Source organism: Lonchura striata, chromosome 3 (assembly GCF_050655825.1).
Source record: "Lonchura striata isolate lonStrDom1 chromosome 3, ASM5065582v1, whole genome shotgun sequence".
Classification (NCBI taxonomy): domain Eukaryota; kingdom Metazoa; phylum Chordata; class Aves; order Passeriformes; family Estrildidae; genus Lonchura; species Lonchura striata.
Window position 1 is genome coordinate 82,227,879 of NC_140705.1, and position 24,722 is coordinate 82,252,600.

The 24,722-nt window shown below is 41.4% G+C and overlaps 1 protein-coding gene and 1 long non-coding RNA gene across 3 annotated transcripts in view; one reads left to right on the plus strand and one right to left on the minus strand.

Annotated features, from left to right (window-relative positions):
- The window catches only part of LOC146767964 (uncharacterized), a 57,590-nt gene extending 41,273 nt beyond the window's left edge, over positions 1–16,317 (minus strand). The window contains exons 1-2 of the long non-coding RNA XR_014954409.1: positions 15,279–16,317; positions 7,010–7,105 (exon numbers count right to left, since the gene is read on the minus strand). This is a non-coding gene — a long non-coding RNA (uncharacterized LOC146767964). The remainder of the gene's footprint in view (positions 1–7,009; positions 7,106–15,278) is intronic.
- Positions 1,366–24,279, plus strand: SRD5A2 (steroid 5 alpha-reductase 2). Of its 2 annotated transcripts, XM_021545466.3 has the most exons (5): positions 1,368–1,705; positions 19,394–19,557; positions 21,298–21,399; positions 22,335–22,485; positions 22,980–24,279. In XM_021545466.3, exons 1-5 carry the CDS (start codon positions 1,422–1,424, stop codon positions 23,044–23,046), a joined length of 768 nt encoding a protein of 255 aa, XP_021401141.1. In that variant the 5' UTR covers positions 1,368–1,421; the 3' UTR covers positions 23,047–24,279. The 2 variants fall into 2 exon arrangements, with proteins under 2 accessions (XP_085433081.1, XP_021401141.1); XM_085576955.1 differs by lacking the exon at positions 22,980–24,279 and having other exon boundaries at positions 1,366–1,705; positions 22,335–22,952.
- Positions 24,280–24,722: the final 443 nt, after the last annotated feature.

Here is a 24,722-nt window from a genome sequence, read left to right on the forward strand (position 1 = left end):
TACAGCACTCTATGAGGATAAGGAAGAAATTGTCTATGACTGAAAGAGTTCTGCTTCCCAAAGTAGCTGCCCCAAATAGGCAGTATAACAGAACAAATTGCTCCCCTGAACTATAGGACAGACTACAGCTGGTGGTTTGGTCTCCCTCTGCAAAAAGGGAATCCCGTTAAGCAGAATGCAATTGAACCCAGATCTCTTACATCCTAAATCAGTGCACTCACCACTCAGACATTGAATAAAAATCAATTACCAGACCTTGCATAAAAATCAATTACCACGTCTGCTCCAGAAGAGCAGTTTTGTGTGGCACCCAATCCTTTGCAGAGCTGCATCCAACTGCTTTCTCAGTGAAGCTGCACAATGACATGGATGACACTGCAATTTATGGCTTGAGGTGATATGCTGTAATGGCCAGAAAAAATACAGAGTTTAATAATCTGCTAGCTCTCCTCCTGTAATTCAGCATACTATTAATCCTTACCAATTGAAGATCCTTGAGGAAACAGGCAAAGAAAAGGACTGTAGTTTTAGGCAAACTTGTCAAAACTACTTCATGTGGTTCAGACCAAAGGGTTCCCTAGCACACCCCAAATCTAGCACCTACGTTAGGACCACCTTCATTAAATCTTGGGGCACTTAAAAAGTTTCAGCATGCTTGGGTTATGCTGAAAATGACCTGGACTTGTCAGACTCGTGGCTCCTGGTCTGTGTTTTCCTAGTCCTACCGCGAGCATCTACATTTGCTCATTTTCATCCGACCTTTGGCATCTGCCCACAGTGGAACGGCGCTGCCTGGCACCGGGCGGCCGCTCAGCCTGGAAGCACAGATGGCCGGGCGAGCCGCGGGGCACGGTGACACACCGGGGCAGCGGAAGGGAGCGCCGCCGCTCGCTCCCACCTCGCCGGCAGCGATCGCCTCCTGCGAGAGTCACCCCCGCTCTCCTCCGGGCCGCGCCTCGCCTCGCCTCCTCTCCGTGCCGACCGCGCCGCCTCGCCGCCCCGGCCCTCCCTCACTCCCGGGACGGACCGGACCGGCGGCGGGAGGGTCCGGCGCGGACCCCGATAATGCGGGGGGACGGGAGGGAAGGGGCGAGAGAGAGAGACTGAGGGACAGGGAATTGCTACCTTCCGGGCGGGATGGATGGCGGGGATAGAGGGGGACAGCTCCCCTCCGGGCGGGGCAGGAGAGACGGATGGAGGGGGACATCTCCTCTCTAGATGGGACGAGAGGGAGGGACGGAGAGGGTCAGCTCCCCTCCGGGCGGGTCGGGGCGCCTCGCCCGCCCCGGCATGAGGGGCTGCGCCCTGTGACGATCCTGGGTGCCGGGAGGCAGCGCGGCGGGGCGGGGTGACGGCCGCGGCTCTAATAAGGCCGGGGCTGGCGCTGGCCGAGGGCTGCTTGCCCCCGCCCGCCCCCGAGCATGCAGTGCCTCCCCGGGCTGGTGCTGGCGCTGAGCTCGCTGCTGGGCGCGCTGGCGCTGCTGCAGCTCTCGCTGCACCTGCGGGTGCCGTCCCGCTACGGGAAGCACGAGGAGCGGCCGTGCCCGCCGCGGGGCCGGCTGCCGGCGCGCTGCGCCTGGTTCCTGCAGGAGCTGCCCTCCTTCCTGGTGCCCGCACTGCTGCTGGCGCTGCGCAGCCCGCCCCGCCTCGAGCCGCTCGGCTGCCGCCTTCTCTGCTGCCTCTTCTGCTGGCACTACTTCTACAGGTACCGCCGCCGGGCACGGCTCGGGAAACCAAACCAAGGGAAGATACGGGAACGGGCGCGGCCGGAGCCGGGCGGGCGGTGCGGCCGGGGCAGGTCCTGGCTGGCAGCATCGCTCCGTCCTGAGTCCGGCTGGCCGTCCGCGCCCCGGACTCCGCTCGAAGCGTAGGAACCGGCCGGGTGGGCATCTCTGTCCCGGTTCGGCCGGCGGGGGAAGGAGCAGGTGGTGCTCGGGTGCTTGAAGCCGGGGAGAGGATGGATGCTTTGAATTGTTCTCTTAGGGGGAGAGAAAAAAAAAAAAAAAAAAAGAAAAAGAAAAAAGAAAAAAAAAAGAAAAAAAAAGTAAAAAAGGAGGTTTCGCTAAGTTGAAACAAAGGTTTGAATCAAACTCATCCAAGTATTTTGTAAAGGTACATAGGAAGCGATTGTTGCGGGCAGGAGAAGCGCCGCGTGTGCGGCGACGGGAGCAGCAGCGGCCGCCGAACGCAGAGCCGTGGGAACACGCGCGAGGATGGCCGGGAGCAAATCCACGGAGCGCCGGGAGCGCACGGCTCTGCCCACCGCGCGGGGCGAGCACGGGCGCTGCGGCCGGGCGGTGCCGCGGCACCAAAGTTGCTTCTTTGCGCTCGATTCGTCATTCCCGCTCTACTAGCGAAGTACCAATTTATGTTTTGGTTGTTTTTTTTTTTTTTTTTTTTTTTTTTCTTTTCATATATTTTCTTTTTAGAAACCTGATCTTCTCAGAGTCAATGAATGCTGTGACTCTAATTAATTCTGTATTTACTGATCAGGAGCTCAATAAATAGTAGAGTTTCTATCTCGTGTTGGTGATAACTTTGAAGAGACATAGCTCTACAACTGTCACCCAGTTCTGAAGTCAGTGGATCTTGGTTCTGGAGAATATCACCAGAATCCATCTTCTGCTCCACTTCCATTTTCTGTGGAGTTCTTTCGTGAGAAAGTTGAATTTTGGTTTTCTGTATATGGGAAAAAATGGCTTTTATTCACAAGTGGCAAGTGCATATGAAAATGTTGTGCCATTATGTAGTAAAGAGCAATGTAACTTCTGAGGAAAAACTTGACTTGATTTGCCATTTTCCACCACCATTCCTATATCTGTTTTTATAGTTTGCTTCATAGAAGTAGAAAACATTCCTGTAATATTTGGCCAGCAATTATTATTTGCTACTCAGCCAAAATTAATATATTGAAAATCCAGTATCCCTATAGATAGTTTAGGGATAGAAACTCAAGGCTGTTCTGCAGAAATTTAAAACACAGAATGGTTTATGATGCTAGCACTATTTTAGACGTATTTGTTATCACTCCCATTGTCTTTACTGCAGGAGTCAGCTGGAGGACAAACCCATAACATATTTGGCTTCCAGAAAACTAGATGAATTGATTATATGTAGTTATACAGAATTTAGTGTAATGCATTCTGTTATCAAGAACTTCTGATTGTTTGAGAAAAACAACTATCAATGAACACTGCTAGACAACTGAAAGAAATGTTACCCTACCAGTATGCACACATCTATTGACTCTGTAGCTTCTTTTCCAAATTTACTGCTGGACTTATGCAAAGCCACTGTGTTTTCATATGTTTTATTTGCCAGACAGTTTAGGGATCTTCTTGTCTGTTGCTAGAATATACTTATTCTCCTGTAAAAGTAAAAGCCCTCACTTCAACCAAGTCTGTATAAAGCTTTTCTTTCTAACACAGCATGTTACTCCAATATTATTCTCACAGGCTGCAGCCCCTTCTCACACAAGCCATCTGCTGAATCAATTAATATTTGAAATGTTGTATTAAATAGTAATACTCTGCTGTTATGTAAAAGAGCAGAAAAATCACAAAATAGATGTTTTTCTGGGTTTTGCTTGACAATACTATAATACAGGCAGGTTCTTTGAGGGATCCTTGGTGGAATGACCTATGGGCACATGGTTTATGCTTAGAGCCTTCTTGATAACATGAAAGTTTTAACAATCAGTGCAGATAATTGTTATCTACAATTTCTAGCAGGTAGAGTAATTTGTTGTTACAGAGAATATTTTAGACTGTAGCATATCTTACAGTTAAAAAGAATTTCTGCAGCTTTCTTCTTTTCCAGACTTTTTTGCTACCTAGACTTTTTAGTCCTTGGACCCTCTGAAGGCTGGGTCAAATTCTTAGCAATCAGTAAGTGACACAATAACTGTAGTGTGGATTAAGCCTTTAACTAAAAGAATGGTTTTACTCAGTCCTTGGAGGAAGACAACAGCGATGGAGGAGATATCCCTGACCACTGGGCGTTCCCAGGTTTTGTCATCCAGAATCAGTTCCAGTCTAAGCCCAACTGTAGCTTTTGGATTTTCTAGGTAGTACCTCATGGGAAATTAAGCTTCCCTGTTTCATGCTGGGTGCCACCACATCCTGGTGACAGTGCTGATGGGCAAGCTGTCTTATTGCAGAGATGAAAAAAGGGTGGAAAGAAGTGCACTTACATATTATGTGCACTTTCATATTATGGCTGTTTGCCTATAAAATGATGCTGAATAAATCATATTACCAAGGGGCACTGGTGACACTGCATTAGAACATTCCATTGCCATACAGTGTTAGAAAAGAGGTTCAGTAATTTGACATAACAGTCAGGATCTAGCTTGAATTTTTTTTGTTTGTTTGTTTGTTTGTTTTTTCATTTTATTATCTTTACTTGGAATAATCTAACAACAGTTTAAAATACTTCTGTGGTTAAACTTCACTGCAACAATAATGAGTAAAGCATTAAATCAATCAATAATAAAATTGCATTTTCCTAATGGGTGTAGCCTACTGCATTTTCTGACTTTAAAATTTTGAAATAAAGGTATTCCACTCTTAATTATGAAGGTATTTTTGTTAATCCACTCCTCCTTTTCATACTGATCATCTGGTATCTGTACTTAAGCATTCCTCTGTGCTTGTATGAAACAGTTTCTTTGTACATTGTTGCATAATTTAGTGACTTTTTTCTCTCCACAGGAGAGCTTTTATAATTCCTAATCTTGTCTCATCTACTATAGCAAACATACATGAGGAAGGGAAGTTTTCATTAGAGGTATGCTCAGAAGGACATTATAGTCCATAATGGAGAAACACAGACTTTCAAAAGACTGCTGTGATTAGCTATTCTACCTTCCTTTATGTTCTAGCCAGCTGCGTTGCTCTGGTAACTTCTTTTAGAATTGAAGCACATATTTCAGTGTGACTTCAAGTCTTGACCTGAAGACCCCTGAAAATGAAAAATCCATCATTTTTTAAATGATGGATGTTTGCCAAAGTCTTTTCTTTGGTAGTGTTATCTTCTGAATTCTTTTACCCTTACTTAAACATGTTTAAAATGTCTTGCTTAAATTTGAGTGGTCTTGATTTTTCTCCTAGTGGGTCTTGCTCCTTCTATCCACCCTGTGCTAATGTAAAGCACTCCCTAGTGTCTTTCAGTATTCTCTTACCATGATATCACTTACACGGTACTGGATCATGTTTCCATTTGTTTGTTACAGAGCTGTCAAGTTCTCTGTCAGCATCAGTTTGATCCAGATGATATAGGAGGACATTATCATATTTCTGGTGCATTAATTACCACACATGATGTGGTATTTATGTTGAATTTACAGGCTTGTGGTGGATTTATGCCAGATATAGGGGAACAGGCATTACCTGATCTGACACGGTGTTATAGTGCAGACACACGATATTTCATCCGACATGAAGTTGGTCAGGATAAAATTACCTTTTCATAAGTTTAGGAACACATTTAAGCCACCATAGTTAACTTGTCCTGCTTTTGGACATGTTGTCAAATAGCTACAATATTTTTTTATTTGAACTGAAGTATCGCAAACTAGATTTATAATATCACTGAAACACAGCAGATCCTCAATGCAACACTTTTGTTTCCCCTCTCAGTCCTCAGATAATTTCTGTGGCTTTTGTTCCCCTCTCCTTTTCTTCTATATCCATTTTAAAATGAAGACATCAGTGTGTGATATATAATACAGTGCCAGAGCTGTAGTAGCATGCCTAGTGAGAACATTACTCTCCTGTTCCCCCATCCTACTCTGATGTTTACAGATTGGAAGAGTGCTTTTCTGTTTGGAGTCATAGAGGCACATCCTATTTTTCCAGGCTACTTAGAACACTCTGGAGCTGGTGTAACCTGGATTGTAACCAAGGTTACAATCTATCACTTCTTACGAGTGTTTTTTGTTTATATCACTCTATTTCCTTAATTGTAAAATAACTTTTTTATATGGGCACACTGCTCAGAAATGCTGTCCTGCCCACATTTGTATTCACTGCTTGTCTAGAATTCGTGCCATGGGCCAGCTTAATCAGTGGTAATTTTGTATTTATTGTCAGGCTCTTGAGGAATATGCTGGAGTGTTGAAGGGACCACCCTAATACTGTTCTGGAAACTGGGTTAACGCTGCTGGTGCCTCACTGACAAGGACTTCAGAGGACCTCTCTGCTTGCCTGCTGGAGTCCTGTGAATCACTTCTGGCAGTGCTATGCCCCATCCAGCCCACTCCTGACAGAGAAAGGAGATGGTCACCTGGCTATTGACTACTGGCCAGAGAGCCAGCCCTCCCCTAGTGCTGCCCAGAACAGAGTGGATTCTGGATTTCTGTCTGAGTGGATTCAGGGGGGAAGTGGATGGAGCCAGAAGACCTCTCCTCCATCCATGACAGCAGAACGCTTTCTGCCTTTATCTGCCACCACTAGGCAGCAGCCTCTCTCTTTGTGGCTTTCAGGAAGGGATGAAGGCAGACTGCTGCTGCTGCTGAGGGGAGGAGAAGGAAGGAAGGAATCCCAGCCCTGGCCTCTTTGGCTGCTCTCCTTAGTTGGCCAGCTCTTTGTGTCTCAATGTGCATTTTATTAATACAACATGGCGTGAGTTTCATCAAATTCAAATGCTCTCCGGTGCAAAAGATGGCATTCTTAAAATTTGAATTATTGGGAATCTGAAAAAATCTAAATCTGAGTTTTTATGTCTGTTTTCAGTAAGCTCATAGCATCTTTACTTTCATAGGGTAGGTTCTGTGGTTTCAGGGGCCTCCAAAAGTGATGGGGAGGGAAGGCAGAGAAAAGGAAGAAGAAAGTGAAAAAAGAAGTGACTGTCAAGTCTGCCATCTGTATATGCAATCTCTGTGGAAAGCTGGTCATGAGCTGAAAATGATGAGTGGTGTAAGATGTTCATACAGGAACACTTCTTGTGATAAATGATTTACAAAGTATTTTACTTTGAAACATAGTTTATAATATATAATATGTAGTACCCGTTTCCTGCTGGAGGGGCTGTGCTGGGAGGACCTGTGGAAGCCCTCAGGTGGTGAGGAGAAACCCATTTGCTGCATTTCCATTTTGCAGTCCAGCTTCAAAAAACAAAGGTGGGAAACATAATGCAATGAGAGGAAACATTTGCAATTCAATCCCATATAAATCTTAATATTGCATTTCTCTTGCCAGTGAGGAAAACAGAGTGGTGAGGGAGCAGAGGTGACACCACCATGTGCAATGGCAGCAGGGAAGGCCTTGTCCCACTGACTTACAAAGATAATCCTGAAGGCAGAGGTGTAAAAGACAGAGTGATGCATCTGCCTGTGCTGCAGGCAAATGCAAAAGACAGAGTGATGCAAAAGACTGTGCTGCCCTTAATAGCTGGGGCACAAGCAATTTAAAGAGATGTTTCAGTTTCAAAGACCACCTAGAATTACATTTACTTAATTTTTTTCTTCTCTTGCAACTTTGTTTTCAATGAAGTAAAATCTTTGTTTTCCATTTTATTCTGTTAATACATTAACAAACCAAACTGCTGTTTTCATTTCTGAAGTGCACTGAAGTGAATCTGGAGACATTAAGTAAGGCTGCTCTTTGAGATGCAGCTGGATCCCCAGATTCCTCTGATTGGAGGTGACCTGTTTGGTGCATCTATAATTGATTTTCTATATTTTCTATATTTGCTATATTTGCTATATTTCTAAAGAGATCAGGAAATGCAGAATTTTGTGGAAAGAGAATTGGAAATGAGGCGCATTTGAAAACTGCATCCTCACATAAGTTTTTAACACTTCTTTTGGCCAGTTTCCCTCTCTCTGGAACTAAGCTGGGAGGAGAAAGAAAAAGGTTCTTGCTCTCCCCTGGCTCTGCAGAATGCAGTGCCTGCCTGTAGAGCCTGTACTGCCTGGTTTGTCAGGCAGGTGCTGTGGACACATCTGTACTGGTCCTTTTTTCAGGTAGGAATACCTACTTGTCATCAGTGAGAAAAGCAGCTCAAGCCTCCAGAGAAATGCTGAAGTATGGAGGCTCCAAATGAGTAAGTTGTTTATAAATTAATTTGCTCATAATTTTTAGAGGTATTCCATATTAGTTCATACAGAGTTTTAGTTATGCTTTTTGAAACATGAAGTGGATAAACAGAAATTAGATTAAGTTTGAAAGATATTTATATATTTAAGTGGTACTCTTCTTGCTAGTACTGACTATTACCAGACCAGATAATAACCACCAGGTCCAATAGATCTAATCCAGAGATTATTTTTTTTCCCCCACAGAAATAGTTATTTTATCCTTTGGCCTTAGAAAGTTACCATTATTAAGTGTCAATAACTAAAGACATTTCTATTATTAGCCACTTGAAACCTGTATAATTAATCTGCCAATCCACAATCTGCAGGTATTTGACAAGTAACAAATCCTGTACTCTTTTCCTTCATCTTGATGCTTTGGAATAGATGCTGACCAGATTCTGTTTAGCCTTCACCAGCTACACAGTAGCACATTTGCATCCTCTCTCCTGCTGTTTGGCCTTGGCAGTAATTTTAGATCTGTCAGCAATATCCCTAATAGAGACTGGCCATTTGCTCTGTCTCTTCTATGTATTCCTTGCTCCCCAAGCATCTCAGTGCATTACAGTAATGCTAATATATAATCTCTTCTCTTCCACAAAAATACTGAATTCATTGCTGGTTTTTTTTCAGGTTCCTCAAATTAATGTATTAATAACCAACAAAAGCATGTCTTCATATGCTTTGCCTCAGAATTGTAAAATGCTCATGTACCCAGTGCTGGTGTGGAGTTGGCTTCCTTGCAGTCTTCTCTAGTATTATGAAATACCTTTCTAATTCTGTTGTCAAAACAGAATACTCTCTGATTGCCTTCCTAACAATTTGCACAAAGAATCCTATCTATACACTCCCTTTCCAATGGAAAGTGGGCTAGCACTACAGAAACCTATTGGTTTTGCCCAACCCAAATTGTACTCATTTGATTTTTCCTTTTGTCTCTTGGTCTGGAAGATTTTCTGCAGAGATAACTTAAGACTTTTATACTTTTTCACCTTTCAAGACAACATGCCTCTTAGGAGTATCTTTATATCAGATGCTAATTCACTTGTGCTGTTTTGTCATTACCAGGCAGCTTTAAATGCACTAAAGGAGTATTCATACCTGCTCTGAGACTTCAGTGTTGCTGTTAATTACAAAATGACTCAGTGGATGTCAGTCCAGCTGGTCTGCAGTGAAATATCCAAACTGCAGTTCCAGGGCAGACACCTGAGTCCCAGCCACCAGGACATCACCAAGGCACAGAAAGGTTGCTCTGATCTCACCTGTGTGAGACTTGAGCCCACCGAGGAACTTAAAGCACTTGCTACCCTGTGAGCTTAAATCCTGATAGGACAATAACAATCTGAGCTCCAAACCTCACCAGACTTTGATAAGATTGGCAAGGATCTGGTAAAGATCTGGATTTGCATCACCACATTGCCAGTGCTGATATCAGAAAAGCAGAGTTATAAAGGGTTATACTAAAACAGAGACAGGAAAAAAATTAAATTATATATAGGAGTTTCTGTAAATGTTTTTACTTGAAAATAATGTTTTTACTGAAGAAGAAAATTATTTGTTTTAATCATGTCTGCAGTAGTCCATTATTTGGGCTATTCTTTTAAGTAGGAAATAAAAACCAAGAGAAAAGTGTTAAGGTCCATTCCATATGCCCAGTGGGAAATTTGTGATGGATCTTGCCCCTTCAAGATCCACAAATCTAATTTTTTTTTGATTTCTTACCATAGTAGAGGCAGCCGTTAAAGAGGAGGTAGGACTTTCATACTAAGCCAACAAATATTGTTTAACAAAAGGACACACTTTAATACCTCCTTTGTGTACTCAAAAGCCAGTATAATTAGGTAATTTTCCAGTTTTATGGAGCTCCATTAAGAAAAATAAAATAGTGAAATAACCTCCTAGTAGTATGATTATAAGTCAGTGTCTATCCCAGACATCACATATTTCCCTTGGTGTAAATTATATTCTTGGTATCTCCTTCAAAATTAATTTTGGTCAAGAAGGGTTATGATAAAGAAAGACTTTCAAACTTAAATTAAGAGTTAATTCTTAATTTATACATCTCACAAGTGTTCTTCTTTGTCCAGAAATTGATTTAAATGTGGCAGGTGAATTGATCAGTAGGATGATCCTTACTGAATTTGGTCAAATAATTAAATTCATGTACATCTACACCCATTTAAATGTAAGAGCTCTTTTACTCTTTGCTGACCACTCAGCTGACATTCTAATTATTTTTCCAACATCTCATTGTTACAATAGCAATGGGATTATTTTGGTATAAAACCCAACAAAAAACCCCCAATTAAAACTGAGTTAAAATGTTCCACGTAGGGAAATGGGAAAAGGCAACTCATAAGAAGAAAAAATAGCAAATTCTTCTGCAGGTCCAAATTTATTTTAAGAATCAGCTAAATTCTACCTAGCTGTGAACTTTTGAAACACCAGTTGCTACTGTATTAAGACCTAGGGATGGGAAGAAAGTTCATCATTCCTAAGAAGGTGTATCCAAATGTGACCTTCAACAACAATTAAAAAAGGCCCTGTTTGAAGGAAGCTGGGTTTTATTTCCTCCTTACTAACTGCCCTTTATAAACATATAATAGAGTAGCAACATCCACTGTCAGCTTTAGCCAGGTATGAGATACCATTTTCCTTACAACAGTGCTAGAGTTCACCAACTTAATCCAACACCTGCCATGCTGGAAGACTGCCTCCCAGAAATTGCTTTGGAAAATGCCACCTTATCAAGGTTGTCTTTAAAGAGATGTGTTATCTGCTAGAGAAAGAGGGTTTGCCTCAGGGAGATGCTAAGGAACACATCAGGTCCCGGGCAAGACTCTGCTGAAGCAGATCCTGAGGCAGGGTGATGACCTGCAGCTCTTTGATGCACTGGTAAAGATGGGCTGGGTGACTTTACTGCAAAGCCAAAGCTCCTTGATCTAGGTAATGATGCCATCATTCAGCGTGGGCAGGAAGGCTACAGAGAGCTCTGAATAAGTGAGCTGTGCTATCCGAAGAGGTACAGTCACATTAGTATGGTCTCCTGCTAGAGATGCACATGCAAACACCTCCAGACAGTGTGGTCCTAAGCAAACCTTCCAGCGACTCCTGTCACACATCTGGGGTAGGACAATGCATAGACATCGATTAAACTTCTGCTGCTCCTGAGAACAGGAGAGGAAGAAATGTTGAGGAATTAAACAGAGGAAGAAAAGTACTTGCATTATGTCATTGAGGGTTTTTTGCCCATTTGCTTTTTTTTAGAACTTGTTGTTTTTAAAACAAACCAGAACTATTAAGGCATTTTAAAACTTGGCCCAGATTAAGGTTACTAAAATGAGACATGTCTCTGACTCTTCCTAGGGAAAGCAATTGAGACTTGGCGGAGTTGTCTGAGAAGTGGGTTTGTATCTGTTCAAACATAAAGGTCATCAGCTAACATTTTTAGAGTTTGTTCCTCTGCTTCATCTCAGGCTGTAAGCAGGACCACAGCACACAAGCCTGCAATCCAGCCAAGTACGCTCTAGGCTGGCATTGTAGGGACAGAGCAAGGCTTTTCTGGCTGCTAGGATAATCAACAGGGAAGAAGTAGGAACATGGATTAGGAAAAATACAACATGTCTTGAATGCAGAGAAATAAAAATCACTGTGAGGTTTACAGTCAGGGCTACAAGGTGGGAAGAGACAGAAATGTCAGCTGAAAGAGCACAGGAAGGGATCAGCAGGAGAGTTGTTAACAACAGCTGGGGCAGTAGTGGGGCAGGAGTGAGAAGAAATGGGACGGAAAAGGTCATGAAGTGAGAGGGCAATATCCAGGTATCAGGAGATGATGCTGACACTGTGCTGAGTGATTCACTCAGCAGCTTTAAGTGTTAGGAAATATTTTGACATATTTTGCAAGGAAACAGAGACGATTGTGACTCAGAATCAGCCCATAGCAGTTTTGCCTTAGGGAAAAAAAAAGAGGCTTCTAAGTCCTCTGATTATTTTAATGTAAGCACAAACTCAGGATCTGACCTGGCCACATCAAATTTTGTTCCTCTCTATGTGTATGTACTGCCCCAAGTGCCATGAGGTCATAGAGGTTGAGTATGTTGGCTGAATATAATCTGGCCAAGATTTAATGTTGATTAAGGATAGATTACCAATTGTCTGTCTTCCTTTGGTCATTTCTCAGGCCCACATGGGCAATTTATGGAAAATAATGACACTTTATCTGATAAGTGCAGTCATAAGAGCACAGTACTGTGCATTTTGTGCCAGTTTTTATGTACTCATCCTTCTGTTCTGCTCATGATCTCAACCTATGTGAACTCTTAGAACTCTGCTCCAGTGGAGCAGAGAACTTTTTGAAGTGCACAGCATAGTGTCTGATTAAGTTACTCTGGCATGTATTTCACACTTTTGGCAGATTCCCACAGTTTAGCAATGGGAACAAAGTGATCTATTTTCATAAATACCAATTAGTTATTTCTGAAGAAGGAAAGAGGGAGATACCTTTGGCTGGCTAAGGCTTTGACACACTATTGCTTACATAAACCAACAAATATTCTCATAACCTCTAAGTACTGTTGCCCTTTAGATACTATCAAGTAGTAGAGATAATCATGAAGCACTGTGAGATCTGCAGATTTGTCATCACTACAATCCATCTAGTCAAGCTGAACTTTAATCCCCATACAAGTCATCCTGTCCTCTAATCCCCATGAAAGTACAAATCTGGACCAAATTTAATTAGGGTTTCAACTGTGATAGCTGGCCTGTTGCTGAATCCATCAGAGCCTCTCTCTGACTAAAATAGCACTATGTTCCCATTTGCAGACAGTTCCTGGCCATATACAGTTCTCAAATTTTCTTCTCATTCCTGATGGACATTTGTCTAGTCTGCTGCTTATTGAGATTCCTAGTATGTTCCAATGCTTCATTGTGTTTCCCTAATATCTAAGCTGCATATACACCTGTTCAGGCATGTTGCTTCTTACTGTGTTCCCAGTAGACAAGGAGAATGCTTGACTCCTTTCTTCTTTTCAGGAGCTTTTTATACATTTGCAGATTGTTATGATGTCTTCCACTGGTTTTCTATTAGTTACTTTAAAGAGTCTTGAGTCCTTCAGTCTTTCCTCACATCACACTTCCTAGACCACAGCTGTTTGGCTTTGGGCTGCTTCCACTTTGTCTTTTATAGAGAGCTGGACAGAGTATCATTTTAGTTCCCACTTAAATGGAGTTCCTAGCACCATGCAAAGGGGAAAGATTACCTCAGGTGTTTCAATAACATGCCCATTCCCACAACACATTTTAACATTTCTTTTTCACAATAGCCTGACCTCACTGTCTTATGCTCAGTTTGCCACCTACCAGCATGCCCTCTCCTGTCCAGTCCTTTTTTCAGCTTGTCTTTTACATTTGGTCTTAACTAAGTGTAGTATTTTGCCATTGTCTTTCTTGAATTAAATAAACTGTTTTAAAACTATCAAACAAATATTTCAAGACTATTCTAGACTCTGGTCTTCATTCTTGGTGTGCTCAGCATCTCTCAAAGCCATGTCAGCCACAAACATTGCAAAGATTTTTATCCCCAGAGGCATGATATTAATGAAAAAACTCCTGAGTAGTACCAGAAGAGTCTTTTGCAGAACCTCCCTCAAAAGATCTTTCTAGTTTGATAGTAAACTATTGTGAACTATTCCTTGATATAATTTTTCAGTTTTGCAGCCACCTAACATCCTCTAAATCAGGAAACTCCAAGTTACTTAAAAGGTTGACATGTGATACTGTAAAAAAATCTAAGGTCAAGACGCAGGACATAGCCTGCTCCTACTATCCCTTTCCTATAATATGTCCAATTTACGTCAATTCCTTCACTCAACAAACCTACTTCATGAAAATAGGGTTACCTGAGTTGCATATGGAAATGAGTCCTGTTCCCTGCTGTTACAGACGCACAGGACTCTGAGTCAAAGAGGTTGTTACAAATATTACTGCTCAGACAAGGAGTCCATCAGGCTGCACATTCTGCACTCCACTGAATTGGCTGTGTAATATCTGAGGACAAACTACGAGTTTGTAGGGGATGGTACTGAGTTCAGTAGAGATCTGTACAGGGGACATATTCCCTTTGCTCTATTAGCTCCACTTCACCTTCTTTGGCTATGAAAGAGAAAAGTACTTTTAAAAAAATCCCCATCTTTCTGATGAATATGCCAAATTTGACAAGGGGTGGTGAGAAAGATATTAATATCTGGTTAATCTGGCTGTTGTTTCAGTTGCCTTTCGTTAAGGACAGTCAATCTATTCTTCCCTTTGTTTAGTTCAGCTCTCATTCTGATCTCCTTTCCACAATACAAACAAAGATGGAAAAAAAAAGAAGTAGCTGGGTAATTGCAAATGAAAATAACATAAGATTTTAAATTAAGAATATTTCAAACCTGTTTGGTGTTTATACTGAAATAGAAACATTTAAGAAACAAATATGCTGGTATAAATGTATACTGAGTGTAATTTGCTGATGGATTGTGACTTGCTGAGGCAGCTTGATAGTGCACCAAACCAGCATTATTTTCTGAAATAATGGAAGAAAACCAAGAGGAGTAATGAAGTAATTTATAAACAAAATTTCAAAACACTTTTGAAACCTGGCCACTGTTACAGTGAATTTAGAAGAGCAAAAATTTTTGCCTTGGAGTCAAGCCTACAAAATTCTTCTCTACTAATTAAAACCAAATACACTTTTTAAGGCCTTATTCCTTTCCTTTTTCCTAATTTATTTTCCAAACACCTATATTTTATTAAATATAGCACATTTAATAATATCTGTATGCAATGTGAAGAGGACTAAGCTTTATCTATAAACTGTATTTATCCTTCTTACTTTGCTAAATGCACAGCATGCTAACAATTTATATCAATCAATGAGGCATTACTGACTAGTTCTAGCTTGTCACAATGACTAGTTCAGGTATTTATAATGTTGGAACTGAGTATTACATAGCTCAGATTCCTTAAATTTGTCCAAGGTTAAATGAATCATGGCTTTTTTTTTCCTTCAATGATTGACAATGATACAGAAGCACCATTTTTTAGCCTTTTCCATCAGATACTCATGCTTTTGAAAATATTTTTAATATTTTTCCTATAACACCCCCCCCCCCCCCCCCCGCCCTTCAAAGGCAGTTGTAAGAAACTAAGCTTTTCTGACCTGTCACCAAGGTTTCAACCTGAAGTCTGTTTTTAGCTCTGTGACCACAAGTCAAGTGCAGTTGCTGGTTCTTTTGACTGTCCTGCAAGTGCTGTTATCCATGGTGTCAGCCTTCCTGGCACAGCAAGTATCACTCTGCAGCTTTACTTATAAATGCTGGTGTTCAGCAACTGCTCATCTATTCTAAGGAGTTGATCATCTTTCAGATGTTCAGTTTGTATAAAATGTTAGATGAGTCATGAGACATTATGAAACCCTCAAGGTATCATGCTGGATTAGAGCAGAGGTCCTTCACAGTCAGCACTCTGTCTTGGCAGAAGCCAATGCCAGATCATTCAAAACAAAATGCACTAAATGGTGGTGAATTGTCCTCAGCAGATGCTACCTTCTGCCTCTCTTCAATGGAATATAATTTATCCCCTGAAACATAAGAATAAATATTAATTCCAAATCTTTGTCTTCTCTTTATTAAAGACTCTGCCTTTGTCTGTAATTTCTAATTATCCTCCCTCTCTCAGTCCTACTTAGCTCTTTACTTCAGTGTTTTTTCTGTAATTACATTTAACAGAAATCTCCCTGCATTCAAACTAACTTCCTTTTAGTATCAGGACAACTGTTGGTCACATCTATTCAGCTCTCCTAAATAAATTGTTTTCTAATACTGTGTGTTATTTCTTATCTGAAATAATTTTATTCTTATTAAACCTCAATATAAGTGCAGCAGTTCCCATGGTTCAGTATGGCAGTTTCTTACAAGTCTCTTCTCATTTTCCCACTGAATTCTACTGTGTTTCTGATGTCTTTGGATTAAATCAATCCCAACCAGACTTTCTCTTTCCCATTACCTTGCTTCTCAAGAACTCCTTGAAACCCAGTTATGGTGCCATGTGTCTCAGGGCTTCCTTAGTGCTTCTCCCATCCCTTGATCAGATGTGTGCCTCTATCTCTTGCCCCAGAAAGATGAATCTGCTCCTGCCAGAATCCTTCATCGGCCCTGGAGCTTGTAATTCATCCTGTAAGATTGAAAACTCTTTTCCATGGACAGAGATCAGAGACAGTGTCTCTGGGAGCTCTGTACAGAGGGATTCCTGACTCCCTGCCAGGGTCCCAGGCCTTCCAGGGCAGCCAGAGGGAAGCCCTGGACTCCCACACTAGTCCGTTATACACCCTGGTTAGATGCAGAAGAAGACCTGATGGCAGAGGCATATAAGGGCAGACACAGCAGGAAGCTGGTGGCCCACAGGCTTGGAGGGAACCAGGTGTCCTTAATTCTTGGCCCCAGGCATGAAACACCTTGTGCTTCCAGGGTGACAAATGAGCTGTTACTGTCTGAAATGCTGCATCTAGGCCCCAGAGAGGAGAAAACACAGCAGAAGCATAAACATCTCTGACTGACAACATGTTGGAGGACTGACAATCTACTCTTAGTGGATTATGGTAACATTTGTGAAAAGATTTCCACCTTCTGTGGAAAGAAGAGCAAACCTATACTTTCCCTGAGTTTAGGTGGGAATCTTTGGAGTTTTCAAGAAGCTGGACTAAGCAAGGCCAGTTTTGACAAGACAAAATTTGATGCAATGTCAAATGATTTTCTCTTCAAAACCTGTTCTTTTGATGATGGGGAAGAAAATGAATAATGCATTATTTATTCATTGAAAAGAAGCTGTTGGCAATAGTTTAGTCAGATGCAGTGCCTGTGGCTGGTAAAGATAATAAAGGAGTAATGAATTAGTCATCAATACTGCACCAAATGTAAAAGGTCAGATTTGTCATTGGACTAAAACCAAAAGGTCAGATTTGTTCAGTTATTCTGTAATGGTGGTCTTCAGGCCCCATTTGATTTTCACACTGCAAAATAATTCCAGCAGAGCTACAGACTCTTCCATGGAATATCTAAAGCTATTAAATGTCCCTGCTTTATCTGCTGTTGCTTTTTCAAATCTCATCAGGAATAGTTTGTGCACCCTCAACTAGCCCTGTAGTACAATTTCATACAGAGAACTGAATCTGGCCTCTGGTTTAACAGACCCACGGAGATTTCCTTGGAGAATTTGTTCCACAACAAAGATTCTTGGATAAAATCCAAACTGCTATGAGGCAGGATTGCAGTGATGCCAGGATTTTACTACCTCGACAAATAAAGTTGGTGCCTCCTGGCTCCCTTGCCATTGTACTTTTATTTGCACGCAGATACTTTCTGTCTTGTGTGCCCTCCATGGCAGAGAGGTTTGTGGCCTCCTCTTACTGCAGGACAAATCATCTTTCAAGGGCTTATAACCTCTACAGCAACAGCAGCACCAGGAAGAAGCATGGAAATAATCAGTTTTTCTGGGACCTGATAAACTTCTGTTTGCATGAGCTGTCAAAACTCAGAGACACTTAAACCTGACTGGTTCAGGCAAAGGACAAAGCAGTGCCAGTCCTACTTGAATCTACTGTATAAATGCACCTCGTAAACTAATTTTGTGTGGTTTATACAAAATTAGTTCTTCTATACAATTTGCTGTCTTCAAGCCTGCATTTGCAAGTTTCACACTTTTTCTCATAACTATTCAGGTCAAATTTGTCAATATGACTTCAACAGCAGATCAGAATGCTAAAACTGGCCTTGCTTACTCATAAATCCAGCATCACATTCCCAAAGGGCAAGATCAGTAATTATTGGTAGCATTACTCCAAAGAGCATTCTTTCCCAATCTGTAATAAATATGACAAATGTGGTACCACTATCTGAAGAATATTTTCCATATGTCTTACATTTCTCCTTCTTTAAAAATATTTAACACTTCTGCATCACAGCTGCCTTAATTGCTGGAAATCTGTCTTGCTTTGGAAAGCAGTGAATACATTAACATGCTGCTGCTTGTACTCTGCTTATTCACTTCCAGACATAGTATGATTTAATCTAGATTTATAATACTATGAGATTTTATGCCTTAGCTTGCTTAAGTTGACACTTGCACCATGGGATGTGAATTACTTACCAGCAATGCTTATATACTGGTATGATGAGCACTATGCAAAACCCAAGAGGGCAAAAGAAAAGAAATTCAGAGTGTAGATTTTTCTACTTGCAGAATTGGCCAGGCAAGAAAATACTTACTAAAAATGAATATAGCTTCTTTGTTTCACTCTCACAGAGATGATATGGATTGCCTGAAGTGTCAAGGGGGATACTCCCACCTGAAGAAAACATACATATAAATTGAAACTATACAAGTACCAATTATTTTCTCATACAGATGTTAATGCTACTGTGACCATGGCTGTTGTCTAAGAAAGCCCTAGATGCTGTAGCTGCATAGAAATCTTAGTGTTTAGTATATTAAACTTAATGGCTGTAGCTCTTCTTGTTTTAAACAAAAGCTTGAAAGCATGGAGGGGAGGCAGGGACAAGGGGAGCAGGACAGAGCTGCTGTGTGTTAGAGATGCATGGGGGTCTCTTTCTGAGTGAAGTGGGGGAGGCTGGGAAGGTGGATTACATCTTGGGCTGTATACTGCCTGGGTGAGAGAGCCAGAGGGGTCTCAACACTGCCTCCAAGCCCATCTGCCACCGTGGGTTAAAGCTCTCAGGGATCAGGAATGTCTTCTCCATAACAAAGCTCCTCCACAATGCTTGATGCTCATGGCACAGTAATCCTTGTTTGGAGAATCAGTATCGCAGCTGGTGCTGCCCTTCACAAACATCACCGATGTCTGAACATCATGTACCCATATCCCTCGGCAGCAACCAATCCTTGCTTGGCCCACTGGAGCATTAAATCAAGTCTTGAAATGAAAATGCAGTTTGTGGGCACTAATTCCTCATTTTCACTAACAAGTCTAGAGAAAGGTACTGAGACGTTCGCAAAGCATCAGTGAATCTGGATGAGCTTTCTAACTTCCCACCTTGGGTGCAGTCCTGAAGGACCAGAAAAAAATGTGTATCTGTAGGATTTCATATTCCAAATAAATTACTGATCTTATATTGTTATAGATATTTTCAAATTTTTTTGTCTTTATTGACCTATTTTCTACTTTGTGCTTTGTTCAAGTTTTTCTCCCTACAGCAGAGAAATTGCAAATACAATGTTATCATGAGCAATGTGCTGACTTTTTTTTCTTATCTACCTTAGGACATTTATTTACCCTTTCTTCACTAGAGGCAGACCTTTCCCACTGCAATTGCTTTTCTTTGGCATGTTATTCTGTATCTATAATGGCTTCCTCCAGGGGTACTACCTGATTTACTGCGCTGAATACCCAAACAATTGGTGCACCGACATCAGATTTACATCAGGTAATTACAGCTGCAGGATTCCCAAGATCTAATCTCCAAGCAATTTGTAAGCATTTTGAATTATGTCCTAATCTTCAGTGAACATGTGAGTCAAATCTGTTGTGATGGAAATCAGCATAAGACCTGCTTGCTAGCCCAGATAAAACAAGTAAATGTGCAGTAACTTTTTTTTTTTTTTCTCCTTCTAGGCAGCCACCTTTGAAAGTATATAATGTTATGTGTTAGTCTCAAATCACAAGCCTTGTTTTACTGACATCACTTCAGAGCCTCCTGCTGCTATGGGCCATGGAGATGCAATCTCAGGCCCCAGGTGCATGGGGGTGTGCCCTTGCTCAGCCAGAAGTGTGCACCCAGCAGTGGCTGTGTGCGAGCGCAAGCTGGGGCTTTATTTTCCCTGCCAGGGAGCTTTGCACTCGATTAAGCTATTCTGAGTGAGAGAGAAAAGCAGGGCAAACCCCCAGCATGAATGAGGGACAAAGAACTCTTTCTTGTCATGTAAGGCCCAGGGGAAGATTAGAGATCATGCACAGTCTGGTTGTATGTTAATACGATTCCTTTATATTCCGTAACTTAATAGCCTGGCTGAATTTCACCCTCAGAGAATAACTGAACAAGAGTAGTAGTTAGATGGCATTACGGATTTGGTAGTGCACAGAGAGTTGTTTTAAATGTAAACATAGAAACAAGGATTAACACGGAGGTCTGAGGAAAGGTTTTGGATACTACAAGTACATACAAAGGAACCACTTCAGACCGTGGATGCAAGTCCAGTCTTTTCAAATAGCATCACATACTAAAAATTATGGACATTGTTTAGTATGACCTCTCATATCCAGCAAAGAAAACACCATATCACTTAATTTTCATTACAAATAAAGTACATATTTAATGTTGAAAAAAAAAAAGAAAAAAGAAAATCGGCATTAGCAGTACTTGAAATATTAAGGAAAAAAATAAACAGTATATTCTTCCTCTACAGACTCTTACCAACTTTCTGTTGCTAATGGAAATGTTGAAGTTTTATCAGCATTTATTTTTTTATCTATATACTGTAGTGCACACACGATTTATTTTCTTGCTTTCCCATCATTGTCAAAGGTGGTTTTCTCAGTGTCCAATGTGTCACAAAATGAAGGGCATGTCACCTGCAGACTTCCTCAATCAAATGCCTCTGGTTTTTCAGTTAAATGGAGTCTGGTCAATGGATCACTCTAGCCAGACAATGTCAGCATCCTTCAGCAAATGCCTGCTTTCCTCACCCATAGCTCTGTCCAGGCAGCCTCACTGAGAGGTACTGAGATGTAGGTTCCTTTCCTGGCTCCCATTATGTGCTGGATAAGTTTGTGTCTCTGTGCTCCCCTTTCCTCAGCAGTTAAATGAGGGTATTGGTACCTATCTACAGCTCAGTGCTTACTCTGCAGTCATGTGCACAGCTGTGGCTGGCTGTCAACAGCTGTGGTGGCCATGGGGTACTTCATGTCCTCCCTTAAGTATTCCATAAATGGTGACTATGGTCACCTGGAAGTTCAGCTGAAAGTGCTCTGGTGTCACCAGTCACCTGTGCTTCTCCTGTTCTGCAGCCTTCATGGTAGCAGTGCATCTTTGGCTTGAAAAAGAATCCACCCATCTCACATTATGACCCCTATCTGTCTGCTGCAAAGACAAACCTCACACATGAGCTTGACTAGGGATATCTAGGTCAGAGCTGTCTTTCTTATCCATTTCTTGTTGTTTTCTTAGGCCTCCTCTTATTTCTGCTGGGAATGGGAATCAACATTCACAGTGATCTCCTTCTGCGCCAGCTGAGGAAACCCGGAGAAGTCACATACAAGATTCCCCAAGGTATATTCTTATTCCCTCTTCCTTGAAGGAAGTAGGGCAGCAGAATAAATAATGTTTTCTGACTGAATTTGCAGGAAAGTGACAATAATGGCAGAGAAGCTGATCCTGAGCAGGTACTCGGTGCCCCCCAAGCTGCAGGGACTGATGCGAGCTGGCTGCAGGCAGTCCAAGGAAAGCAGCAAGAGTATCTGGGTAATACGAACTGTGAGAAGAGAGTTAGGAAATTGGCTGGTAATTTTAAGAAGATTGAAGTGGACACAGAAAGAGGATTTTAATTTTGCAAAAGGCAGCTGCAAAGAAGTAGTTGTGGACCTCTTACTGTGCAAAAAGTGGATTCAAAGTGTTAACTTTAGGGGAAAATAATAACAGCAAGGATGCAAGATGCTGAATTGCCTTTCCAGGATATGTCCAGCTCTGGAGAGCAACATGAATGGAGATCCAAGAATTTCTTGGGCTTGGTATTGACTCCTTCTGCTGGCTTATGGATGGTTATATGTCTCTCCCAGAGTTTCTCACTTCCAAAATTTACCAGCCTCTTTTAAATGTTGCAAAACCCTGATATCCAGATTTTGCATTCCCCAAAGATAGCGAAGTTGCAAAACATATTTAGGGCATGAAAAGAATTGACTAATGTTAATTATTATAATTTAAATCTCATAATGGTATTTCTTAAGTTATTTTTCAAATGAAAATAAATGATTGTGAAAGTGCTGGAAACATCTGAGTCAGAATCCCCCTTGATTCTTGCATTTATGCAAGAATTTCAAACAAGATCCCTCTTTGGCATGGCTCCATTGGCTTCAGGGAAGTGCATTTAGGTTGCTGCCACAGGCTGAATAAGAAAGGGTACATATTCTGCTGCTGACTTTATGTGCAAGAACCTTCCATGTGCAGGAGATGACTTTAAAAATTAGATATTTTGTCTGTTGCTGCAGGAGGACTGTTCACCTATGTTTCTGGAGCCAACTACTTTGGAGAAATTCTGGAATGGTTTGGTTTTGCCATTGCAACCTGGTCCCTACCAGCCTTCGCCTTTGCCTTTTTCACTCTTTGCTGCATTGGTCCACGTGCTTATCACCATCACAGGTATCAAACTGTTCCTTGCCATATGCTGCTACTTCCCCTTGGAAAGCAGTTTGCAAAATGCCAGGGAGGACCAGAGCCAGGATTTGGGATAGAACTGAAATCTAATGCCATGTACAGGAGGTGTACTGGCTTATTTGTATAAGGCAGGCGGTCAGCTAGTGCCCCTGGCCTGACAGTCTTTTAATCTGATATGAGCTGCATCACTGCTTTCAACCTGCTAAAGCCTCATAAATGTGAGTCTTTCCTAAGGTTTCCCCTGCAACCTCTGCAATCTTTTGGAGTAGATATGCTCTGAATTCCTAAAATTTTTACTTTAGGCCTGTTAGAACTAACACTACTATTAGTTAATTAAATAACTGGTGTAAATAGTTTCTGAGCTGCTCTTTTGCAGAATAACACACTGAGATAACAAAGAAAGGTTCCTCAGCTGATCTGTATTGAAACTGTGCAGTTTCCCTCTATGCAGGTTCACTGTCTTGCTTATTTTCTTTCAGGTACTATCTCAAGACATTTACGGACTATCCAAAATCAAGGAAAGCCTTGATTCCTTTTGTTTTTTAATGTTTGAAATATGGACTATTTGTTTTGTTTTTATAGGATTTTTTTTCCAATTCCTAATTTAGTGCTAAGTCTGACTATAATTAATTGTATAGATGATATCCCCGGACTGTAACAGACAAGAAGGTAATTTGGAATGGAAGTTCTTGTTTTAATTAGAGGGGAAATTGCAGATAGCTGTGGGCAAAAGGACACCCCAAAAAACCATATTTGCTTCTGAGTGCAGTTCTATCTATGGAAAATAAATATGAATGAAACTTCATTCATATCAGAGAAAAAAAAAACATTGGCCAAATATTGGTGCAGAAAAGTAAAAAGTAAGCCCATTACTTGGGAGGAAGTCTTCAGCAGTCTAATTTATAGCACTTCTGCAACTTCTCCTTCCTGCCTCCACGTCCCCTCGCTCTGCTGGCAGTGCCCTGTGCTGCCACACTTTAAACCAGAGAGGTGGGGGGGTCTCATTTGTTGCCAAAACATTACTCAGCCCATTATTTTTCATCTAAAAGCCACCTTAACTCCCAGAAACACAATGTAACAAGAGGGAACTTGTGCTGGCACAAGGCTGGGAGCAGGATGCCATGGCTCAGAAGTAAGGTGAGGTACATGGAAGATGGAAGTTGGCACTCATAAACACAATGTCTGTGTTCCTTCCTTAAATGTTACTTTCCTCACTATCAGATGATTAATCTTCAGCCATCGGGGTTTTTTTTAATATGTACTTTGTTATAGCAATTGCAGCTCCATTCGCATTTCTTTTCTCTTGTAAATCCAGATCTTTTTTTCAGAATAAAAATTTTTCCACTCAGTTGTTGTTCATAAAAACATTTGAAATGGTGATGTATGACAAAAATTACAACAAATAAAAAGTTCTGTGTTGAAGAAAATGTTCTCTGACACTGGCAGTACATTTTGTCTATGGAGAATATTTTCAGATACTCTTATTAGGAAATGATGCAGAGATATTATTGAATTTTTACAAACAATACCTCTTCCTAATTTCAGGGTAGTTAGGAATTTTCCAAAAAATGCCATTAACCCAAATACGAAGAAATGTCCCCTTGGATGCTGATAGTTTTAGATATTCTTTAGAACATAAAATCCTGCTAAGAATTATGCTCAGTAGCTGACAAGAAAAATACCAGACTGCACACATGGAACATACTACCTGCTGTTGGAGTAACCTGATTGATTGTATGCAATTTCCTCCAAAACACAATAAAATTTTTGTGAAACTCAGAGTTGTGTTAGCCTATAATTTACTGTTTGCAGAAACAAGTCTCTGTGACATTGCTTACCAAGTTCTGCTCAAACCAGCTTCCTCCTTCTGGACAAACCCTCCCTTCTTTGCTCATATTATCAATTATCTTCACTACAAGAACAGAGCAGCCAGCTCAGGCTGCCCTGTGCAGTCCCTCTACAGCCCACAGGAGAGACATGTGTAGGCAAAGGTAAGGGAGGGAGAAAATAAGATGCAAGCAAAGTTGTTGTTGCATGGGATGAGAGTTTCTACATTAGCACCACAAACGTGTTTTACTTTGGTTATCTTATTTAAAGCAAGGCTGGAGGCAATGAGGATGCCAGGTTGGAGAGTATGACCCCTTCCCCAGGGAGTGGATGCTGAGTATGAGCAGCAGCCATGCTCCCCAGAGCTCCTTCCCTCAGCATATCCTCCTTGATGA

What these genes read in the sequence shown, in the direction of transcription:
- SRD5A2 (XM_085576955.1), top strand. Translation starts at nt 1,422, where the DNA reads ATGCAGTGCCTCCCCGGGCTGGTGCTGGCGCTGAGCTCGCTGCTGGGC. An exon ending in TGCTGGCACTACTTCTACAG is followed by an intron (nt 1,706 to 19,393) that starts GTACCGCCGCCG and finishes TATCTACCTTAG; the next exon opens with GACATTTATTTACCCTTTCT. An exon ending in CGACATCAGATTTACATCAG is followed by an intron (nt 19,558 to 21,297) that starts GTAATTACAGCT and finishes TTGTTTTCTTAG; the next exon opens with GCCTCCTCTTATTTCTGCTG.